The 21,161-nt window shown below is 46.7% G+C and overlaps 1 protein-coding gene across 1 annotated transcript in view; it reads right to left on the bottom strand.

The window, feature by feature from the left end:
* Positions 1-21,161, bottom strand: part of Arhgap26 (Rho GTPase activating protein 26) — a gene marked incomplete at its 5' end in the record, with an annotated part of 285,967 nt that overhangs the window by 254,385 nt on the left and 10,421 nt on the right. Inside the window, 6 exon segments of the mRNA NM_001395140.1 lie at positions 1,818-1,912; positions 6,912-7,012; positions 8,671-8,800; positions 10,138-10,242; positions 16,038-16,148; positions 17,535-17,636. Coding sequence (NP_001382069.1) covers positions 1,818-1,912; positions 6,912-7,012; positions 8,671-8,800; positions 10,138-10,242; positions 16,038-16,148; positions 17,535-17,636 — 644 coding nt within the window.

The raw sequence follows: 21,161 nt of genomic DNA, 5'->3' as shown, positions 1-21,161 counted from the left end.
AAGCTCAACCTGAACTATAGGATTTCTGGTGGTTAGATAAAAGCCAGCATTCCTCGGGAACTTGTAAAACCAGTTCCTATGTGCCAAGAGGCTTCATTTCCCCTTACCTCTAGCAGAAAGGACAAAACCAATGGTTGTGTATCAAACACAGGCAGGGAGAGGCCTCCCTTAGTATCACAAGTACCTGTTATACATTTTAAAGCTCCCACCCCAGTCTCCTTCCCACTCTTCTTGCTACTCACCCTCCTTAGAACCCACTATTCTCCGTGTGTCTCCGTCTCTGTCTGTCTGTCTCTCCCCACTGACCCCCAGTGCTCTATTTATGTCTTACTATCTTATTATCCACACTATTTCCTCCCACTTCCCTAACCCTGGCCAATCTGCTGGCTATGCTCAGTCTACTTTTTGTCTCTGCTCTGGACTCTTCTAGAGGCCTCTAGCCATTCTCGCTATATATCTACAGTAAAAGTCTTCCTTAATAATGGGGAGGGGGGTCATGTTGACAGATTCTTTACTGCCCCACCTCACACTCTATGTCTATGAGCAGTCTATAACATAGAAGAGTCAAGCAAAAGGGGCGAAAAGCAATGCTGAACTGTGGCCTAATCCATGAGATCCACCAGGAACCCTGACAGCAGAGGCTTCATACTCCCACCAATCCCCCTGCTCCTCTGTGGAGACTCATCAGTCTCATTCTGGATCCTTCCGACACCATCCGCATCAAGCCACTGAGGAATGTGACGGGTTCTGGGAAGAGATGGACTGCCCCGTCTATTCAGCATGCTGAGCGCAAAACACTTACCCTAGGCTCAGAATTTTAGCCTGAAAAGCCTCTCCCCTTCCTATTTTGGAGACACGGTCTTACTAACAACCCAGTCTGTCTCAAGTTCCTCCTGCCTCACCTTCCAAGGAGGTGGCATTATAGGTGGGCACCCCCCATGCCTGGCTTGCAGAGGGTTTTGATGAGCATGATGAAAGAGGGTTCATGGATGTGTTATGGAGAGAACTTTAACTGTCCCCAGAAGAACTCCCGGCAGCCTCCAGAAGACACCGGAAACGCAGAAGCTCCAGAGGGCAGCAGGGGGCTTGTCTGTTTGTTGGTTGTTTTGGTTTGTTGTTGTTTTGTTTTTATTAAGAAAGAGACTTCCTGGCATTGCCTAGGTCTTACAGTGAGGTTTAAGGGCCCTGGTGCCAACCCTGATGACTTGAAACAGGCAAAACAGATAAGCACCACATATGGACTCCACGAAAGAACCCACTGCCCCTGAAGAACTCGAAGAACTGGAATCCTGTGAAACAAGCCTAGTACTGTGTGCGCATTTGAGTGAGAGAATCATAGATGGTGGAAGATGACACACAATCTCACTGTCTGTCTGTCTATTGGTTGATTAAGCAAGTGACTTGGTGTCTTTTCTGAGTGTGTACAAAAATTAATTATAAGCCTTAAAAATATATTTGAGTAAAGCGTCCATTCCCAATTCTTATTTGCTATATTAATTTTCTAAGGAAAAAAACAAGCAAATACCTGATATAATCGCGTTGAACAGTCTACTTTCTTTAAATATCCATCCCATCTCCTGGAGACATAGCACACATTCCTGAGCGTGGAAGACTAGCATTAAAGTAAAACCAGACAAACCTAGTGATTCAGACTTGAACTAAACAAAGCGAGCTGAGCTGACCTTCCGCAGTGACCTAGCATCCAGCTCCAACCGGACACAGAAGAGTGGGAGGGGGCAGGGGGACAAACACTGTAAAGGAAAGAAATCCAAATAGAGTAATAATCTGTTCCTGAAAAGAAGGCCTCGGCCTCTTACCTGTCTACCGCTTCCACATCAAAGCAGAATCTCTTCTCGATGGAGTCTGTCTTTCGCCGTGTGCAGGATTTGAGGGTGACAGACTCGTCTTCTCCCTAGTGAGAACACACAGACTGTCAAGGTGAGACCAGAAGGCAGGTCTGCTCCCCTCACGGATGAGCATGGCACATCGACAGGATTTCACCTCCACTTCTCAAATCTGTGTGCTCACAGCCTACTGAGAGGGAATGCTGACCACTGAGCTTCTCAAGCAAGCGTCTTCTACAGCTAAGATCTGACACCCTGGTATGTAGTCAGCACAGGTCGCTGCTACAAAGTGCACATCCCATACTGCTATTTCAATCAGGTTTGATTTGCAGAGGTGGCAAGAGATGAAGACCACAGTCCCCTCCTAACTGACTATATATGATCTTTGGTTAGTCATCACTTCTTCAAGAAACAAGAGAGAGACCTCTAGGAAGTGCTCATGTGGCACCAAGGACCTCTCCATGCCCTTGGTACCAGCCATAGCAAAAACTGTCTGCTAAGGAAGATGAGGAATAAAACAATATCCTCCCATCGAGTCTGAAGGGACATTCACAACAAAGCAAGCATCCTAAGGACAAAGGCTTGTGGGCTTTGCTTCTTACTCTTGTATCTTCTGAGCCCACCTGCAGCCTGGATAGATGAGCTGTTCAACATATAACAGCTTTACTGATGAATAAGATGTGACAAACTGCATGTGTTTAATGTGTACAATTTGTCATCTGTAAATAGCCATCAAACTACCAATGACTCTGAGATAAACTTTTTCAACACTCCCCACCCCTGTCTGTCAAACACACTCTTTGGTGATCCACCCGCCTTCTAGATCACCTCTAAGAAACAGTGGAGGTGTTGTGGGTTTGTTTGCATGCTTTCGAACCTTATACGAATACGGACATGTTTGTATCTGGGTCTCTCGTCAAGCAGGAGTATTCTGTGGCCTGTCCATGCTGTGCACACCGAGAGTTGGGTTTTTTACTACTAGGTAGTGTGTTACTATGTGAGTGGACTGTGACAATCTCAGAGAACTCACTACGAGCCTAAGAACACAACAGCAGCTCTCTGTAACGGCATCCTGTCGCTACAAATCCATTTGTTTCTGTTCCTCCCACTTTTTTTCTAAAAGGGGAAAATTAACAAATTCACCTGCCTTGCCAACATAAGATAAAGAGGGACTTCAGATGGTGGATGTAACCACCCACAAAAATCAGCACAGTTGACAAACACAGCCCTAGGAAGAAAGCATTTTTATTAGCATGCCTTATATCTATAACTACTCACTGGAGAGCAAAGACTCCTTCCCGGATTGAGAGTCGCTCTTTACCTACTCTGTAAGATGCAGACGCATATTAAATAAAAACTGCACGAGGTTGCCAGGTGACCCCAGCGACTTGGGAAACCAAGGCAGGAGTATCACCAGTCAAGGCCAGTCGGGGCTACATGAGTTCAAGGTTAGTCTGGACAACTTAGCAAAACCTACCTCAGAGGGAAAAGGCTGAAAATCCAGCTCTGCATAAAGTGTTGGCCTGGTATACAGGAGACCTTAGATTAGATGCCCAGCATCTCACAGGGGACACTGGTTTACTCTAAGGTCCTACATTGGACCTGGGGGGAAAAATGGACTAAAATTCAACCTGGAGTCACCCAAACAAATACTCTCCATCATGAAACTAAGCTGTTATCTCCCAAGAAACCAGAAGAAGAAATGAGAGAGAACAGTGCAACTGCTCAAACAGGCTTACTTCAATTAGCAAGGAAAACCGACGCTCTCTCTGCCCCGATTACCCCACAGATGCACCCATGCACGTGTACACACACACACATGGAGTAACCTAAAGTAGCCTGATGTTAACCAACTGGATGCTTTCCACAGTTCATTCTCCTGTACCCTCTTCATAAAATAGTAAGTTTCATGCTATCATTGTTTACAGTTTTGGGGATCAAACTTGTACCCTCCTACATGCTAGTAAGAGCTCTTCACTGAGCTACACTCCCAGACCAGAGAAACCGCTGATATCACCAATTATTCTGTACTGTTTCTGAACTCTTCAGCCTTCCTCTGTCTTAAAACTAATGTCTACTGCTTGCCTTACCACAACACTTGTTTAGTTCTATGAAACAATGATGCCCAGTTGTGAATTGAAAATAAAGTCAATTAACCTCTTTCAACTACATGATTCCAACTCTGACCTTTGATGAGCGTACTCACCCAAATGTAAAAAAAAAAAGAAGACATTGATGGTGTTCAAGTACAGTTCAAATTCAATAGCTATGGGCTGGCTTCTATTATGAAAGCTTAGATTAAGGGCCATGAAAAAAGTGTGTAATGGAGCTCTTATAGTACCATCAGACATTAGCACAAAGGAGGGACAGAGAGAAGTAGGTGTGACCAGAAGCCCATTGTAAGAGGCAAAAGGGGAGAAGGCTGAGAGAGGGCAGCAGCCACTGATGCCTGAATAGAGCCTTCGTCCTGGAAGGACCAGGAGAGTGATAAAGGGTAGTCAGGGACAGGAACCAAGCCAGCTCTGACTACTGCAGCTTCAGGGGTCGCCTCTCTTGGAGGGTGGGATTCAGAGACATTCTTCACCACACATGAGGTCTGGCCTCAAGAGGATGGAGCAAATCTGCTCAGAAAAACCAAGCCTGAGGCTGGGGGTAGGAAGGGGCACAGGCACGTTTAAAGGAAAACGATCTAAATGGAAGGCGATGTGCTTAACTGCAAGCACCTCACCCCAGACCCTTGACAGCTGTGCTCCTGGCTCCTCCGAGGGAAAGCTTAGGTCACAGTGGCATCAGAAATATTCTGCTTCAGAAGCAGGAGATTCTAAGTCCAGAATAAGAGGTTAGTGTACTCACTCTGGAACTCGTGAATATAAATTTAGAAGCAAACTGATATCTCTGTTCCCCAGCTTCTCCCTTTGTGAAAAGGGGGAAAGCTCAATGAGCAGCGCAACACAGGACAATGCAGAGTTCAGACCACTAGGAAATGGAGCATAAATAGAACCAGTTATGATTAGGAAGATGACTTGTTACAGAAGCAAGGTCCTAAGGCGAGCTTCTCAGAAACAACAACTGAGGTACTCTATGAGATCTCACAGAAGTCCTTAGATGCCCAAACACTGACCACTGTACATATCCCCACCCTTCACTGACAACGGGAATAAGAAAGGAACTGCGAGATGCGATTGAGTTCATAAACCACTTGGAATCATGCAAGGTGCAAGTCCTGAAACCAACCATAGAGGAGAATGATCCAGTCAGCTGGTTTCTGGAAGGAGTGACAGGTAGGAAAGGACTGTGACCCATTCCAAACAAAGTGGGTTTGCTTCTGTGAAAACCAGAGGACACCCAGTGACTTAGAAGAGAATAATACAAAGCATATCTATCTCAGTTAACATGTGTGCTTTCATGAGATGATTTTTAAGTCAATGCCATCTCTGCCAAAATAATAATAATAATAATAATAATAATAATAATAATAACAACAACAACAACAACAACAGAAAACTAAAGGGGCTTTCTTATTGCCTGGATACAAGTAATGAACAGAGATGCTGATAAAACTCTTTATTGTCACTGAGGTAAAAGAAATCCAGGAAGAAAAGCTGGGAGTCGAACAGAGCAAAGGGCACAGCACAGCGCTGTGCAGCACTACCCTGGGCATGTCTGCTCTCCAAGCCTGTGCTCTCTCCACTTCTGCACTTGAATGCCCTCCAAACACAAACTCAACACGGTACCCAAAAATGTCCATAGAAGGCCAAGCATGGAGGGCTAGCAAAGTACTGACTTACCAAAATATTAGACACAGCTGAAACAAAAAAAAAAAAAAACTATTTAAACCAAAGACAGAACCAGAGAAATTATTCAAAATGTAATATTCAAATATTCCAGATATTCAAGCTCACACAGAGCACACAGGCTGAGAATAGCGGGAGAAGCACTAGGGCTGGAGATCAGCCTGACTACACATGAGTTCCAAGCCAGCCTAGGCTACGGAGTGAGACTCTGTCTTACAAAAAGGGATGAGCAGAAGAGGAAAATATAAATATTCTTATTAAAACAGTTAAGTATATTCACTAGGAAACAATAGAAAAAATTAGGGAGAGGCAAAATTCAAAGTTAGTAACTGAAGACACTTTCCAATTCTGAACTAAGGTAAGACCATAAATACAAGGTGAACAAAAAGTTTCCAAGCAATCAGCTTAAAAGAAAAGTCCTCCTAGGCCATGATAAAATACAGAGTACTAAGGAGAGACGCGGTAGAAGACAACCTACGGGAGACAAGACCATCTTTACACTGAGAACCGAGCAGAGACAGCTGCCTGAGGAGGCCAAGAGGCAGTAGCTCTATAAAGGGGAGAACCCTGGAGAATGCAGGAGTTGGGAGAATCGTGGGAGCCACCAACAGCAGCGCCGGGGAGCCTGCCCTAACCTGGCAGTCTCTTCTACAACACAGCCACAGTGTATCTTATCCCAATGCCCAAGACCACAGAAAGAAGAGGGGCAGGTGGAGGAAGGAGAGGGGGTTAGAGGAGGAAGAGCGCTATGTCTGGCCAGCCTTAACCTGTCTCCAATCCACAGTTTCCATCCTCACTACTATTAGACTGAACTGACCCTCAGCCTCCTACCCATCAATGTTCCCCACATCCCTGATCCACAAAGGCAATGCACAATTATTAAGAGAGCTGCTGTGATTTCAAAAGTTGCAAAGTTTAGGGGCAATTTGTTATACAGAAATAACTGATTTATCTAAACTGTCCACGGGCAACTCCAGGGATCCAGCAGAAGAGCAGAAATCAGCCCTCAGAATGTTGTCAGTCACCCACAGCTTTCTAGTAACTCACTGATGTGCGAAGCATTTAGTAATATGTACATGTAAAATAAAAGACTCTTAATTACAGTGGTGTAAGATAACAATGCTCATTCTAACCAGTTTCAGGACAGTAGGCCTCCTGGAATTGCTGCAGAAAATGCAAGAGTTTTATGGTGAAAGGCTGGACTCAGCCCCGTACCATGGTTGTTACCTGTTCATTGAACAAACCGAGACAGACATTTTCACAGTGCACTCACCCCCTTTCCTCCTGACTTTTGGTCAAACGGAACCATGGTGATTTGCTTGGAATCCCGTTGGTATGTACAGTAGTGCTTCACCCAGGAAGTTCCAAAGTGACCTGCAAGGGAACCATTGCCCATTAACCATCTGCACATCCACTGTGTGCCGTACATCACTAACTGCTGTAACACACAGTGGGCCCATGCTCAGCCTTAACGCTCTGGTCTGCCATGACAGTCTCAGGGACAGTGCTACACAGCTACACTGAAACAGAGAAATCTGAGCCCAAGGCTGAAAGTGGAACCAGAACAATGCTTTCCCACACAGAGATACAGAATCCTAACCTCCCAGTCTCACTACACCCAGTGGGTCTTCAAACACAGGGGAAGTATGGGTTCCCTGGGAAAATGAATTCTCGCTCTCACTGTAAGACTCCATTTAAGGTTTCCATTTGCTTCCCTGACTGAGGTGACTGAGGAAAAGGGCACAGAAATGCTCTTCCAAGTGCCAATCACCATTTCCGTCTGGGCAATGACGTCATGCCTCCCACATAGCTGCCCAGAAGCTAACCTCAGGGGTTCTGACCTATTTCCAAACCCCTAATTTTTACTTCAGCAGAACTCAAAAAGATCTGAAGAGCAGACATGGAAACCTCAGAGACACTGGAGATGCAGACTGGAAGTGACTAAATGGCTAAATGCAATCTGTCTCAGAATTCTCCCTCAGGAAAGAAGGCGACATCACAGCACCAAGGCCCACCAAAGTCTCTGACTATAGCCAGTGCCTGGCCGATTCCTTTATTTTCAAGAACAAAGTGCTGTTAGAGGAAGAAGGTATCATCAGCCTACAAGGACTTCAGTCGATACTGGTTTTAGATGTTCAGAGTTCATGCAATAGAAATAATCAAAATTAACAACACCATGTAAACAGAGTAAGCAATCACTTAATAGTTAATAATGGTTCCATGTGACTGCCAAATATAAATATTGGATATCATTTAATAACCTGGAAAAGCAACATAGGGGCTGAAGAGACAGAAGAGTGAATAAAGTGCTTGTCTTGCAAGCATGGATACCTGAGTCAGATCCGGGAAACCCACAGAAAAAGTAATTAGTTAAAAATTCATTTTTTAAAAAAGCCAGGTTTAGTGGGCACAGTTGGAAAGGTGGAGGCAGGCAGCTCCCTGGGGTTTGTTAGCCAGTCTGCCCAGCCTCCTCAGGGAACCTCAGGCCACCAAGAAAACCTGCTCCAAAAAACTACAAAGTGAATGTCACCTAAGGACCCTGGGTAGCATCCCGCTAAGCATTCTCAAGGCCTAAGGTACAAACTGTGAATCCTAACTAAGTCTGCATCCAAGTAGCAGCAGCCCCGCACTTCTTCTCTTGGCTGCATTACAAGAAGGTGGGCCTTCTTCCTACCTTTCATTTATGTTTTGACTTTGCATAAAACCCAAGTATTGGAATGAGAGGAGTTAAGAAGAAAAGAAAAGATCCCAGACCATGATTATTCGCCATTGAAATACTAAGGCACTCAAGAAGGTGTGATATGTAAGACAGAGCTCTCCAATGAGCATCCGGTCAGGGTGGTGTGCACAAGTACACTGAGGCATAGAGGCTTAAAAGGAGAGTGATAGTAGGAAGAAACCCTAGCACAAAGCAAACAGAGCACATCACTTGGAGGTGGACAAGACTGTGGACACGATCTGCAGGCACCTCCAGAAGCAACGCCTGCCCAGGGCTGCGAGTGCAGCCCACCCTGCCAGTCAGCCACACTTACGTTTCTCCTGCACATACAGGTACCCTTCCATGGTGTACGGGCTGATGGTCTTGTGTTCAAGGGGGTTTTCCTTCATCTTCTTCATCAGAGATTCCACTTCAGACCTGGTTCCTTCAAAGCGGTTTCTTGTCTGCGATGAAAGGAATTTTACTCAAATGATCAAATGAAGAAAAACTGAAATCTCTTAATAATTCAGAAGACCAGCCTTGGAACCAAGAGCAATTAAGGGGCACTCAATGGTCCGTGAAATGGACAGGTATTCACTTGCAAAAGTAAACCGTGCTTTACAGTTCCATACCTCAATGACCCAAACTCTAGCAACCACCAAGATCACTGAGGAAATCTAGAACCCATGCAAACACCCAGCCCATCTCTGGAAGGCCAAGTGGTGACTCGAGGACCAGGAGAGGGCATTTAAATAAGCATCCCAGAACAGCAGGACTCAGATGGCCTACCTATTACACATCTTTAAGGTTATGGTCCTCACCGTTCCAGATGCAGGAAATGTAGCCTGTTGATGGTTCACAGATGGCACCCTTATAAAAGGGGTGCTGTTGACTTTCTAGGTCTTTCCCTCAGTAAGAGCAGTCTGAAAGCCATGGCTTCTACCCAGGCCCACTCAAAACCCCAGAGGCACAGCCTAAAGCCTCCAGATACAGCTGCATCATGGCCTACTGGCCCATCACCCTCCATGCTCAGCCTCTGAGGCTCTGAGTTCCTTACTCAGTGAATCTGTTTCAAAGTCTGCCCTTGGCAGACGCTAGGACTGGAGTACAGCTTACCTAGCATGGGTGGGGATCCGTGTTTCATCCCCACAATAAAAGGGGTAGGATTATGCTTCACGAAACCATTTCTGCCATACTTCAACCTCCTGTTCTCCAAAGTCAACAAAGAACCACATAAGCTCCAGACTGCTAAAGGCCATGCAGTAGAAGCCATGAAGAAATACCTCAATCTAATTCCTGTGGTCAATCACAAATTTTGAGAAGAGAGCTAGCCCCATGACTTATGGCCCAAATAACTCTGCACCCAAGGGTCCCAGGCTCAAGCCAGAGAGGCAACTGCATTTGGGGGACACTGACTAGGGCACCCTGTCAGTCTTGCTGAGAGTTAGACAAAAGCGCATTATCTGAGCTCAAGGCCAACTCCTGCACACTCACGTAAGGCCTAGGGTGGCCAGGCAGCTGCCTGCACAGAAAGCAGCTAGGCAGGGCTGGGCTGAGCTGGGATTTCCACTGCCAAAGGAAATCCTGACAGTGCTATGAAAAACACACATAACCAGCAGCAACACTTCCGGGAACAGAAATGGTTCATCTGGGCCATCTCCTATTCTAGAAACATCAGATCCCCACTGTCCTCTGAACCCAGCCAGGACTCCACTGCACACACCTCATGCCAGTGCAGGAGGGGAAGCTGCAGCAAGCACACCCTCTCCTGTTTCCTTCTTCTGCCCTTGCCCCCACTCACATTTTGTATGCTGATGGTCAACTGTGTCTTAAAGTCACCAAAATCCTTGGCCAGCTCATAACCATGGTGGTAGAAAGTGAAGAGTCCTTGCAGGAAGGCCAGTAGCTGTAGAGAGGAAAAAAGGCAGAGGTCATACAGGCCGGAGGGGAGGATCTGAGCTTCCAAGGCTGTCTGGGAAGTAGAGAACAGGCAGTAATACCAACAGCACACACAGAGAGGCTCTCTGGGTAAGATACCATCTTACCTTGCCCTGCGTCCCTGAATGCTCACAACCCTAGTGCTAACAGGACCCACCTTAATAGTGAGGAGGCACCTCCAGAGACTAAGTAACTTCCTCCCTAACTCCCGGGGGTGTCAGCCGGGATAGGAAACCCGTTCTCCTTGGGACCAATGTTTGTCACTGCCTAAGAACATCACCTCTTAGGAACTAAAGGCTGGAGCTGCACCTTGACTGCCTTCTAGAACACTAATAACATCAGGCTGTTACTCACAGTCAGAACATGATAAGGATGCTGGTGTGCTCTGAGCCTGTAACCTATCGAGCAAAGTCAAATCACAGAACGTCGCCTGGGGCAGGCTTCAGCCAAGGGGCACTTCTGTACGCTTTCTTCAACTTCCCCACAGTAAACAGTAAGAATTCCTTTATGAAGTGACTAAACACCTCCTGGCTTATGCTGTACTGTGTACCTTGACTCTCTTTTAACCCCGCTAAGGCTAACAGGTGAGTGTGCTCATGGTCTAGTTTCCTCCACACCGAGTGGTAAAAACAACTGCTTGCCACACTTTTCACAAAACTTTTCACATTCTTGACAACCACCGGAAGTGTGGACTTTTCCCGAAGCTGACATAAGACTCTCCCCTTACCAAGCCCTTCCCAGCCTGCCTGCTTTCACACTTTTGACATGAAGAGGGGGGGTATAATGAATGTAGAACACGGCTGGGAAGGGCCTGCGCTGTTTTGGCTGCTGAAGGCAGACCAGGGTGTGCGGAGTGGTCCGTTCTGACCTCAAGACCCTGCCACACCAGTTAGTCAGCAATGCATCTACGGTCCTCTGTGCTGTTCTGTGAACATATCTGTATTTATTTCCCCCGCTCTGCTTTTCAGAGAGTCAGTTCTTTGGAGGCCTTAGAAGGGATACGCTGTGCTCTGTGAACCTGCTTCTGGAGGGAGTGATTGCACCAGGAGAGGTGTGTTACCATCAGGATGAACCACATGCCCTGCCCCGCCGATCAGGAACGCTGTGCCAGCCACAATGGCAGGAGTGAGTCCATCCTAGGAATTGTTGCTTGCATCCCTGCCGCTGGCTACCAGACTACTGGAACAAATCTCCCCAGGAATCTCATGCCAGGAGAAGGAAAGCGTGTGTTTGAAAGCCGGGGCTGGACAGAGGACAAACTTGTTCCACGTAGTTCTGACAACCCATCCAATCACCTTGCAGGATAGACTGGAGCTGAGACACTTATGGGCAGATTGCGCCTTGACTGGAGATACTCAGTTATGCATACCTCTTACCTTCTATTTAAACCCAAACCTTGTCTCAGGACCTCAAAGATGGACTTGGGGAGGCAGGGTCACTAGAACTCTTTCTTTTTCCTTCCTACAACATGGCCACACTGAATAGACCTCTTTCTCCTGCTTTTCACAATTACGCCTGCTTTAACAGGCATACTAAAGATGGGTGCGCAAATCTCCACGTTATGGACAAGACCCTAACAACTCCAGAAAGTCAGATTATAAAATGGCAGTGTGACTTCCCACTGTTTTGTCCCTTTGTAATGTCATGGGAGGTCAAGCAGGAGGCAATGTTGGCCTCTCTATCTGTAAATCATCTAGTGGTAACTTAGTTACATAAGTAACTAAGCATTAAGACCCAAGAGAGGCAAAGGCCAGTACTGAACTCCTTTCTTCAAAGATGATGAGAGCCTTAGGACCTCCTCTCTGTGAGTTTCCTTCCAGACAACTCCACAAGGAGGAGATGGCTCTGCTCATGTCTAGGTCTCCACAGTGAAGGCTTTTCTTCCCTTTCCTTCTTCCCTGCAGGTACAACTGAAGTGCTGGGCCCCACAGTGCTCTCAAGCCCCGAGAACCTGCTTTCTGTTTAAAGTTTTCATTGTTCTGTGTGTATAGGTGCTTTGCCTGCATGGATGTCTACTCAGTGTGTACACACAGTGCATAAAGAGGCCAGAAGAGGTCATCGGATCTTCTGAAACCAGAATCACAGATGGCTGAGAGCCACTACGTGGGTGCTGGAAGCAGAGTGTGGGTCCTCTGGAAGAGCAGCCAGTGCTCCCCGCTGCTGAGCCATCTCTCCAGCACTTATGCTCCTTAAGACTGACGCCCAAGATAAGCAACTCAACCGAGAGTCGCTGCTGTGAACTCGGCCTTGCCTTCACAAAGGTAAACAGGACCTGTCTTACTCACTTTCTCAACAGCTGAACCTAGGCACTACCAAGTCCTGTTGAGGCAGAAGAGGGGTGCATTGCTATGATTTATATTGGCTTTCACTTCCATTGGTCTTATTTTTATAGGGAATATAAAATAATTTATATAAAGATATAAAATAATAAAAAATATAGAAGTAATCTTCCTTGTGTGCTGTTGTTTGGGCCCTTTCTTCTCCCCTCACAGCATCTTCCGCTGCCATCACCCTATTCCTCCTTCCCCAGGAAGCACAAGGACCAGACTGTCACAAAGAAAGGCTTCTACCCTAACACAGGGAGGCATTTCTAAACCATGGAATGCCAAGGGCTGTGGGCAAATGGCTAGAGTTAGGAGAGGAAAAGAAAGATAACCCAAAGGCTTCCAGGGAGACCTGGCCCTGCCAACACCTCCCTCAGACTTCCTCCATCCAGAACGTCTATGAAAAGGCAGCCTATCGGGAGCACTTTGCCACAGCAGCCCCAGCATACCAACATAGTCGTCGAGAATTATTATCCTTACAGGAGAGGAGGGCGAGCTGCTGAGTGAGGAAATCTGGCCTGGGTAAGGCACACAACTCTTCACCCATCTTCAGCAGGAAGGCAATAATGGTGTGTATTAGTGTGCAGGGATGTCGGAAGTCAAACCCAACAGAGATGGAACGAGCTCACTTGCCACACAGTGCACAGGAGCTGTTCCAAAGAGAGACCTTCAGAATGTGTTAGAGGACAGGCTGGGCGGGGAAGCCCCACACAGGAAGCAAGCGACAACAAGGAAAGAATGAAGCCTCACAATGGGATAAGAAAATGGGAAAGGAGAAAAGGACACAGTGGCATAAGTAGTTGTGATAAAACTCTGAGGTTGTGGTGCCTAAAAATGCGGGGAGGGGGCTTAGAGTGGAGAGATCCATGGGACAACTTCTCGGGAGCTCTAATCAACCTTCAGGTATGAAAACTCAGGGCACATATGGAACATGGCTTTGGGTTCATGACATCAAGGTGTTGGTGTCTACAGCGGACCCCTCTAGAAACAGGAGATGTCAAAACAGAAGATACGGGCTTCATTCCGGCACATACAGCAGATGGGTCGATGGAAGTAAGGACGAACGGGACAGTGGGAAGGAGAAAGGGAGGGAGGGACTGACAAATGGTTTAGATCTCAAAAGTCCACCTTTCCTTCCTTGGAACTCACTCTATAGCTGAGGACGACTGTGAACTTCTGATCCTCTTGCCTCTGCCTTCCAAGTGCTAGAATTGCTACCACACCCCTGCAGTGGTAGGGGTCAAGCCCAGCCTCGAGTATTCTAGGCAATCACTGTATAAACTGAGCTGTGCTCTGTGCTCATTTTTCTAGCAGCCAGTCATATCCCAGGATTGGATTACTGTCTCAGAGACAAGTTAACATGTGTATGTAGGTTAGCCTTCCAGGAGACCTAAACATGCAATGGCTGACACCTGCGAACCCAGCAATCACATTCAATGGGTTCTTGAAACTTCTTTCCTGCCAGTAATCAGTCACGTGCTACTTCACAGTGAAGAGCCAAGCCATTCCAGCTTTCAAAGGGATAGAAATTCAAACTGTTCTCTTCTAGCCCAGTCTTAATATTTAAGGGTAGGGCTGAAATCTGCATTTTAGTGAGCCTCCAGGGCAGGGTGCTGTACGATGCTGTTGAAACTACATTTTACAGAAGGACAACATGGAATAAGTCCACGTTTTTACTTTTCCACCTTCACTATATGATCCATTCCTAATACATCCGTTAGGGTATGTATCAGTTTTATTCCTCTTTTCAAAGGAAGAAATATAGAAACACTTAGATGTGACCCTGTGCAAGGTCTCACCTAGTAACTAGCAGAGCTGGAATGGCCTCTGCATTTTCTTCAACAAAAATATAATGGTGGTGATGAAGAGGAGGAGGTAGCACAAGAGGAAGAAGAAAAGCTCAGGCGAGTGAACCAGGCCAGGCCTGTGCAGCCAAGCTGACAAGTGTGTGAGAAGTAGATGCCTATTGTGTGTGAGGGTTCTGCAGCTGTCATTCAACCCAAACTAATAGGTATGATTTTTTTTTCTTTTCTTTTTTTCGGAGCTGGGGACCGAACCCAGGGCCTTGTGCTTGCTAGGCAAGCGCTCTACCACTGAGCTAAATCCCCAACCCTAGGTATGATATCTTAATGGCTCAATATGCCTACTGAAATGATCAAACCCAAAAGTCAGATGGGCCAGCTGGAATAATATTCACCAAAATAACCATACGTTGCCTAAGAATACTATTTCTTACTTTTTAGAAAGGTCTTTTAGGGGCTGGGGATTTAGCTCAGTGGTAGAGCGCTTACCTAGGAAGCGCAAGGCCCTGAGTTCGGTCCCCAGCTCTGGAAAAAAAAAAAAAAAACCTAGAAAGGTCTTTTATATGGCTAAATTTTTCAAAATTCTTCATACATGAATACATTTTGACAAAGTCCAGTCTTCACCCCTCCCAACTTCTCCCCTGTCCCTTTCTCTATCTTTTTCCCAACCTCATGTCTCACACACACACACACACACACACACACACACACACACACACACACGCCCTACTGAGTCAGTCAGAGTTATCCACTGACTGGATAATTGTGTGGGCAATCTACCAGAGGCCTGACAAGAGCTGGCACCCTCTCCCCTGGTGGCTGCTGACTACCTACAGCTTCCCACCTAGGAGTGTGCCCTGTGAGGTCCCATGCAGGTTACTGATGAGCTTGACCTTCTGTGGATTTTCAGTAGGCAACCTGGAAAAGTCAGATCTTATCAGAGGCTAACAGAGGCTAAATTACATCTGAAAACAGCAATGATCTGAGAGGCTCTTGTTGGCCTGGAGTCACCATGAAGTCTTCCTTGTGTGGATCCCATGTACAGCTGCCTCTGTAGGCAAAGTGGCAACACAGCTGAATGAAACCATAACAATGACGGGACAACCTAAAGGTCAGACTCTTGCCCACAGGGCACTCTTTCATGCCCAGTGGGACACCGGCCAAGTCTGAATTCCTTTATGGTCCCTGAACCTAATCTGTGCTGTCTTATTTGCTTAGGACAAATGTACTGTGAGGTATCACCTTATATCCAACTTGACTGGTTAGAAGGGGCTCTGAGGCAGGGGCAGGATGAGGTCACTGCAGTGCGTCCCCCTGCTTCCTACAATTACTCCTACATCTGGATTGTGGGAAGGGTGGGTCAAAGCAGATCGGTTAGACGGTGACTATTTCCCAGCAGCATGGGCGTCATCCCCCCAGACTCCCACTCGCATGTTCCCTCTGCAGATCAAATAGCAGCAGGTAGCCAGAGTTAGGACACTCCCATGCTGGGAAGGGTCCAGGGAGCCAAAGTGACAGGGCTCGGCCCTGAAGAGAGGGCTCAGCCCTGGGCTGGGGTGGGCTGCTCAACCCCACCTATGGAGTGGGCAGCATCAGTACCTGCTGGCTAGTTCAGATGGACAAAAACGGCTACTCACAGGCTCTACGAACTCAAACATCTTTCTCTCTTGCACTTCCTGCACCTTAAAGACATACTCCAGGGACACTTCGTAGAAATGTTGTCGAACTAGGTCCACTTGGCTGTCTGCCTGCAAACAAGACAGAATTTAACAGGAGACTGAGTCAATAACTAAGGAATACACCACGCAAGGAGAAAAGTACACAGAGGAAATTTTTTAAAAGAAATCAAACAGCATGATACTGAAGACAAATGGTAAGCTACTGAGTACTATGCCATACACTGTGTCTACAAACACACACACACTGAGGCACGTGCATGCGCGCACACGCGAGCGCGCACGCGCACACACACACACACACACACACATACACACACACACACACGCACGCACGCACATGCGCACCCCAGATTGACCTATCAAGCAATTATGTTTTGTTTCTTGAAAACAAAATTCTACAGAACTGTGATTCCACCATAGCAGACCCTTTGCTTAACTCCAACAAAACATCCATGTCCTGAACAAGCATCCGTAGATGTATCCAGTAAATATTAGTTGAAGAACAAATATCACTTTGAGTGCAAACTGAGTGCCATTGAACACACTGCTTTTTTAAATATCATCACTGTCCATTAGATGGCAGCATCGTTCCATGCTGCTGCCCATTTACAGCTTCCCTCACAGACTTATGGATTCAAACAGTGAAAACAGAGGCAGCACCAGATGCCAAGCTGAGTTTTCTTTCCAAATCAACTACTTTTAAAAAGAACTTTCAATTGTGTTGTTTTAAATTAAAATCCAAGGAAACCAGGAGCAAGCCAGAGAATGTTGTTCTTTTTTATGGTGGAGCTGGAGACCAACCGACCTATTTTCTTAACATTCTGTAAGCTTACAGTCCTAACCCCTTGTTTTTTGAGACAGAGTCCCTCCCTATGTAGCCCAGGCTGGCCTTGAACTCATAATTCTCCTTTCTTGGCCTAGCAAGGGCTAGTATTACAGGTTTCTGCCACCATGCTCAATCAAAGAATATTTTCTTTAAAAAAGATTAACAATGCTTAAAATACATGTATGAAAGTAAGATACTGTTAAAACTAAAAGGAGAAAAAGGTAAGTATCAAAGACTGTATTGAAACAATAAAATGTTATTATTAAGGAAACCTAACCAGAGTATCTCAGATGCCAGTCTTATAAGTCACTGATACAAGGCAGGGGGTCAAGACTGCCCTAGGTGGGCGACAGGGCAGCCTTGAGATCAAGGGCAAGAGGAGAGCAAAACAGACTCCAGCCTGAAAGGAAGAGGCACAGCCAATCAGAAGGCAGGGGGCAACACGGAGCTCCTCTGCCACTAGCAGGTTAGAAAGCACAGAAGAGGGTGGGGCAAGGAGGGTGAGGCCCTGGAGGAGGCTTCAGGGCAGTTCCTCAGATCTCCTCCAATCCAGGCACTGGCTCACAAATACCACAGGACCATATGTACCACGCATGCTAATATCATGCAAGAGCTCAGTAATCTCTTACCTCCTGTAGCTGGGATTCCTTCTTTTTGGAAGACAAATTCAGATGCTTTTCTAAGGTGCCACAATACTTCTCTGTCTCTTTGTCATACTTCTTTTTGGCTTCCTGGGGATGGGCAAGGGGAAGAGAAAGAATAGGAGGTTACTGGGGTGAAGTGGCTGGATCCCTCTGGACCTCTGTGTGCTCCACTGACCGCTCCCACTATTCACAATGATGAGTGTTCCTCAGATGGACATCCAGGCAGGCAACCCCAGACCAAACGCAGAAGCATCTCTGCTGCCCACTGATGGGGCCTGAGATGAGAACAGAGGGAGAGGGACACCCAGGGAGTGTAACTCTACAGGCATGGGACAGACTGGAGAGCAGGGAAGACATGGTACAAACCTGCCATGGCCCATGTCAACGGGAGTCAAGGAGATGGGACACAAAAAACTCTTTCCTTTGGTTGAGAAGTTTTTATTAGCTTAAATTATTGTCTAGAGATGAAAAACAATTTAACAATATACATGTCAACCTGTGTTCCCCTGCCAAGTTCTTGAGTCACTAAGGTTCTATTTTTACTCCCTATTTTATAGATAAGGAAACTCAGAAGGAAGCCAATTTGCAAAATGTCCCAGAGAATGACAGAGCTGACGTCAAGCTAGCACTGTCTGCCCACGCTCTGCCCACTTGAGACATGGTCACAGGCTGTCTCCTTGCTCTTCACGCTTTAGTGAGCAGGGCAAGCCAGAGGCTAGGAAGCCATTCCAGTCCAACACAGTCACTCAGGTATTCTAACTCAGTGTTGGTCCTGCTTTTGACTCATCTGAGGCCCAAAGGAGATAGATGGTTTGTACAACTCTAAAGCCTGTAAGAAAAAGGTATTTCCAGCCAGATAAAGAAGCCATCTCTATCCAGCTAACAAATTCATAATGAGCAGTCACTGTCCCGGGTTCTGCTTTGGGCAGTGACTCCTCCTCTCTCATGATGGAACCATTCTAGTAGGAAGAGAAACACAACTACCAGGGAGCAAATAAGCAATATAATGACAGATACTGCAAGAGCTACAACAACAACAACAACAACAACAACAATAACAACAACAAGGAACGAAGAAAGACTGAAAGCAGAAGGACTTTGGGAAAAGTCCTTCTCTTTGGGAAAGACCTCAGTGGGGAGAGGAGACATAAACTGAGAACTGCTAAACTCCTGAGAAGGCAGGGGATTGGCCCCCAGAAAAGAGAGCCAGCAGTGCTAATGCCTTAGGGCAGAAGGCTCTGAGCCAAGAAGTTCTCCCAAGCAAGCTTGCTTATCTGGTCAACAGCAAGATCCTAAGCATCACAGAGAGCAGAAAATGATCATATACCCACTTAGCAGACATGAATCCATTCCTACGGATCTGAGGTTGGCTTAAAAGCCTGCTCATACTCAAGCAAGCAAACATGAATAAAGAAAAGACTTCCCCTCCAGGTCTGAGAAAGGTCAGGGCAAGCATCTCTTGTCCATTAATCACAAGCTGGGAGCTAGATTCCAACTCCATTCAATGCTCATATCACATAATTGCTCTCACCAGCCTAGTGGCCAGCAACCCCACAGACATCCTAGGGTCAGGCAGCACCACTGGCCAGAGCTTAGAAAAGGCCAGGAGACATGAGTCACTGGTATGTTGTAACTTTCAGGGGACTGAGCTTCCATAGTCCATGGTCAATGGATAGCCATAATTAGAGAAGACAGCAGAGACAGAAGGAAAGAAAAAGCACTCAACCGCATACTAAGACAGCAGCAAGGGGAAGCCCTAAAACACAGTATGCCAGCACCCTGTCTCCCTGCTACCACACAACACTTGACAAGAGCAACCTCAGCAAGAAAGGGTTTATTCTGGCCCACTTCCATTGCAGCAAGTATGTAAGCCATGTGCTAGGAGTCTGAGGCATCGGTCACACTGCATCCAAGTCAGTGACACTGAGGGAGACCAGTGCTGCTGCTCAGCTGGCTTTCTCTTTTTCTTCTTGGAGAAATGTTATCTTTATTATATGCATCTCTGTGTGTGTGGTACCTTTGGAAGCCTAGGTAGGAGTTCAAAGCCCTAAAATGGGACTTGCAAGTTGTTATGAGCTGTCTGAGGTGGATGCCGGGAACTGAACTTAGGTCCTCTGGACGAATGGTGTGTGACCCCTTAACTGCCAAGATTCAGCGCCAGCCCTTTTACTTTTCAGTATTTATTTATTATTTTGAATGTGTGCCTCTGTGTGTGTGTGTGTGTGTGTGTGTGTGTGTGTGTGTGTGTGTGTGTGTGTGTGAATGTGCACCTGACTTCCAGGTACCCAAAGAGGCCAGAATAGGGAGTAGGATCTGTAACTTTAATTTTTTTTAAACCTATTTTTGATTATGGCTCTTAAATGCTTTAAGCTCCCTTGTAGCCCACCACCCACCAGAGGTAGTAGAAAAGAAAAGGACCAGGGGTTGCGGAGGTGAACCTGTGTTGTCTGAAAGTCAGCAGTTCAGTTCACAGGTAAGCAGTGACAGCTCTATCTGCTTGCAAACACTTCACAGACAGCTCCAGCAGACCAGCCTGGCAGTGTCAGAAGAGCGAACACTAATCAACAGCAGTGGCACTGCCTAGCAGAGACAGCCAGGCCTCAGCCTAGGCGCCAGTCAGCAGGAGGGACCAGGAGGAATGCCAGGAGTTCTCAGCTTTGCCTCTCTCGGGGAAGTGAAGATCAGTGAAGACTGGAGACCCAGCATTGCATAGCTGGACGTACCAGCAAGCCTAACTCAGCCTCCATCACCGTCCATCGAGTCCTTTTTATACACCTTCCAAACATCACATGTTCTCAGTGGGTCTTGCCCCAGCACAGGCCTTGCCTCAGCACGTGCATTTGTCTCAGGTGACATCACATGCCAATCAGCCTGAGTCCGATGAAGCAGCAAGAAACTGCAACACACCACCAGAAGTTTTTTGGGTATATTTCTCTCCATGGAGTCCCAACAAATGCAGCTCAACTGCACAACGTAAGGCAGATCAATACATGTCTGTCCTTAGCGAAGAATCCTTCATCACAAGTTCTTTCACAAGCTTGCATTAGCAAAATATCCTCTCTCTGGGTCTGCTTCAGTGAAGCATTCCTCCATGAGTCTGCTTTAGTCTTCTCCTGTATCCACTTCAGTGAAGCATTCCTTCACGAGTCTTCTCCTGTGTCTGCTTCAGCTAAGTTCCTTTGAGTGTTTGCCCCAGCAAAACACCGTCCAACTGACTTTCCAAAGAACCCTTAAGTTTCCACTTCAAGGATCCCCTGCAGCAGGAGTTACAGATGGTAAACTGCCCAACATGAGGTGCCAGTAGCCAAACCTTGGTACTCTGTGAGAGCAGTACATCCTAAACCATTTATCCAGACCCTAGCTTTCTCACGTTTCTGCAGCCCAAGATCCTAGCCCAGGAGACGCTGCTGTGTACACTTCGGATTGGTGCTCCCACCTCAATTACCCAATCAGGCAATTCCCTCTCAGACATGCCCAGAGAACTACCTCTTTGGAGGCTTCAGACCCTGCCAGGTTAGCCGTCAATATTAACCATCACATTACGGTTATAATCTCAAGGTGGGGCAGTGTATTATTTAGGCACGTAGGACTCAGGGTAGTCTTCTACCCTCC

Source organism: Rattus norvegicus, chromosome 18 (assembly GCF_021556685.1).
Source record: "Rattus norvegicus strain SHRSP/BbbUtx chromosome 18, alternate assembly SHRSP_T2T, whole genome shotgun sequence".
Taxonomy (NCBI): Eukaryota; Metazoa; Chordata; class Mammalia; order Rodentia; family Muridae; genus Rattus; species Rattus norvegicus.
Note: the sequence above shows the minus strand (reverse complement) of the source record. Positions and strands in the feature narration are given on the sequence as shown.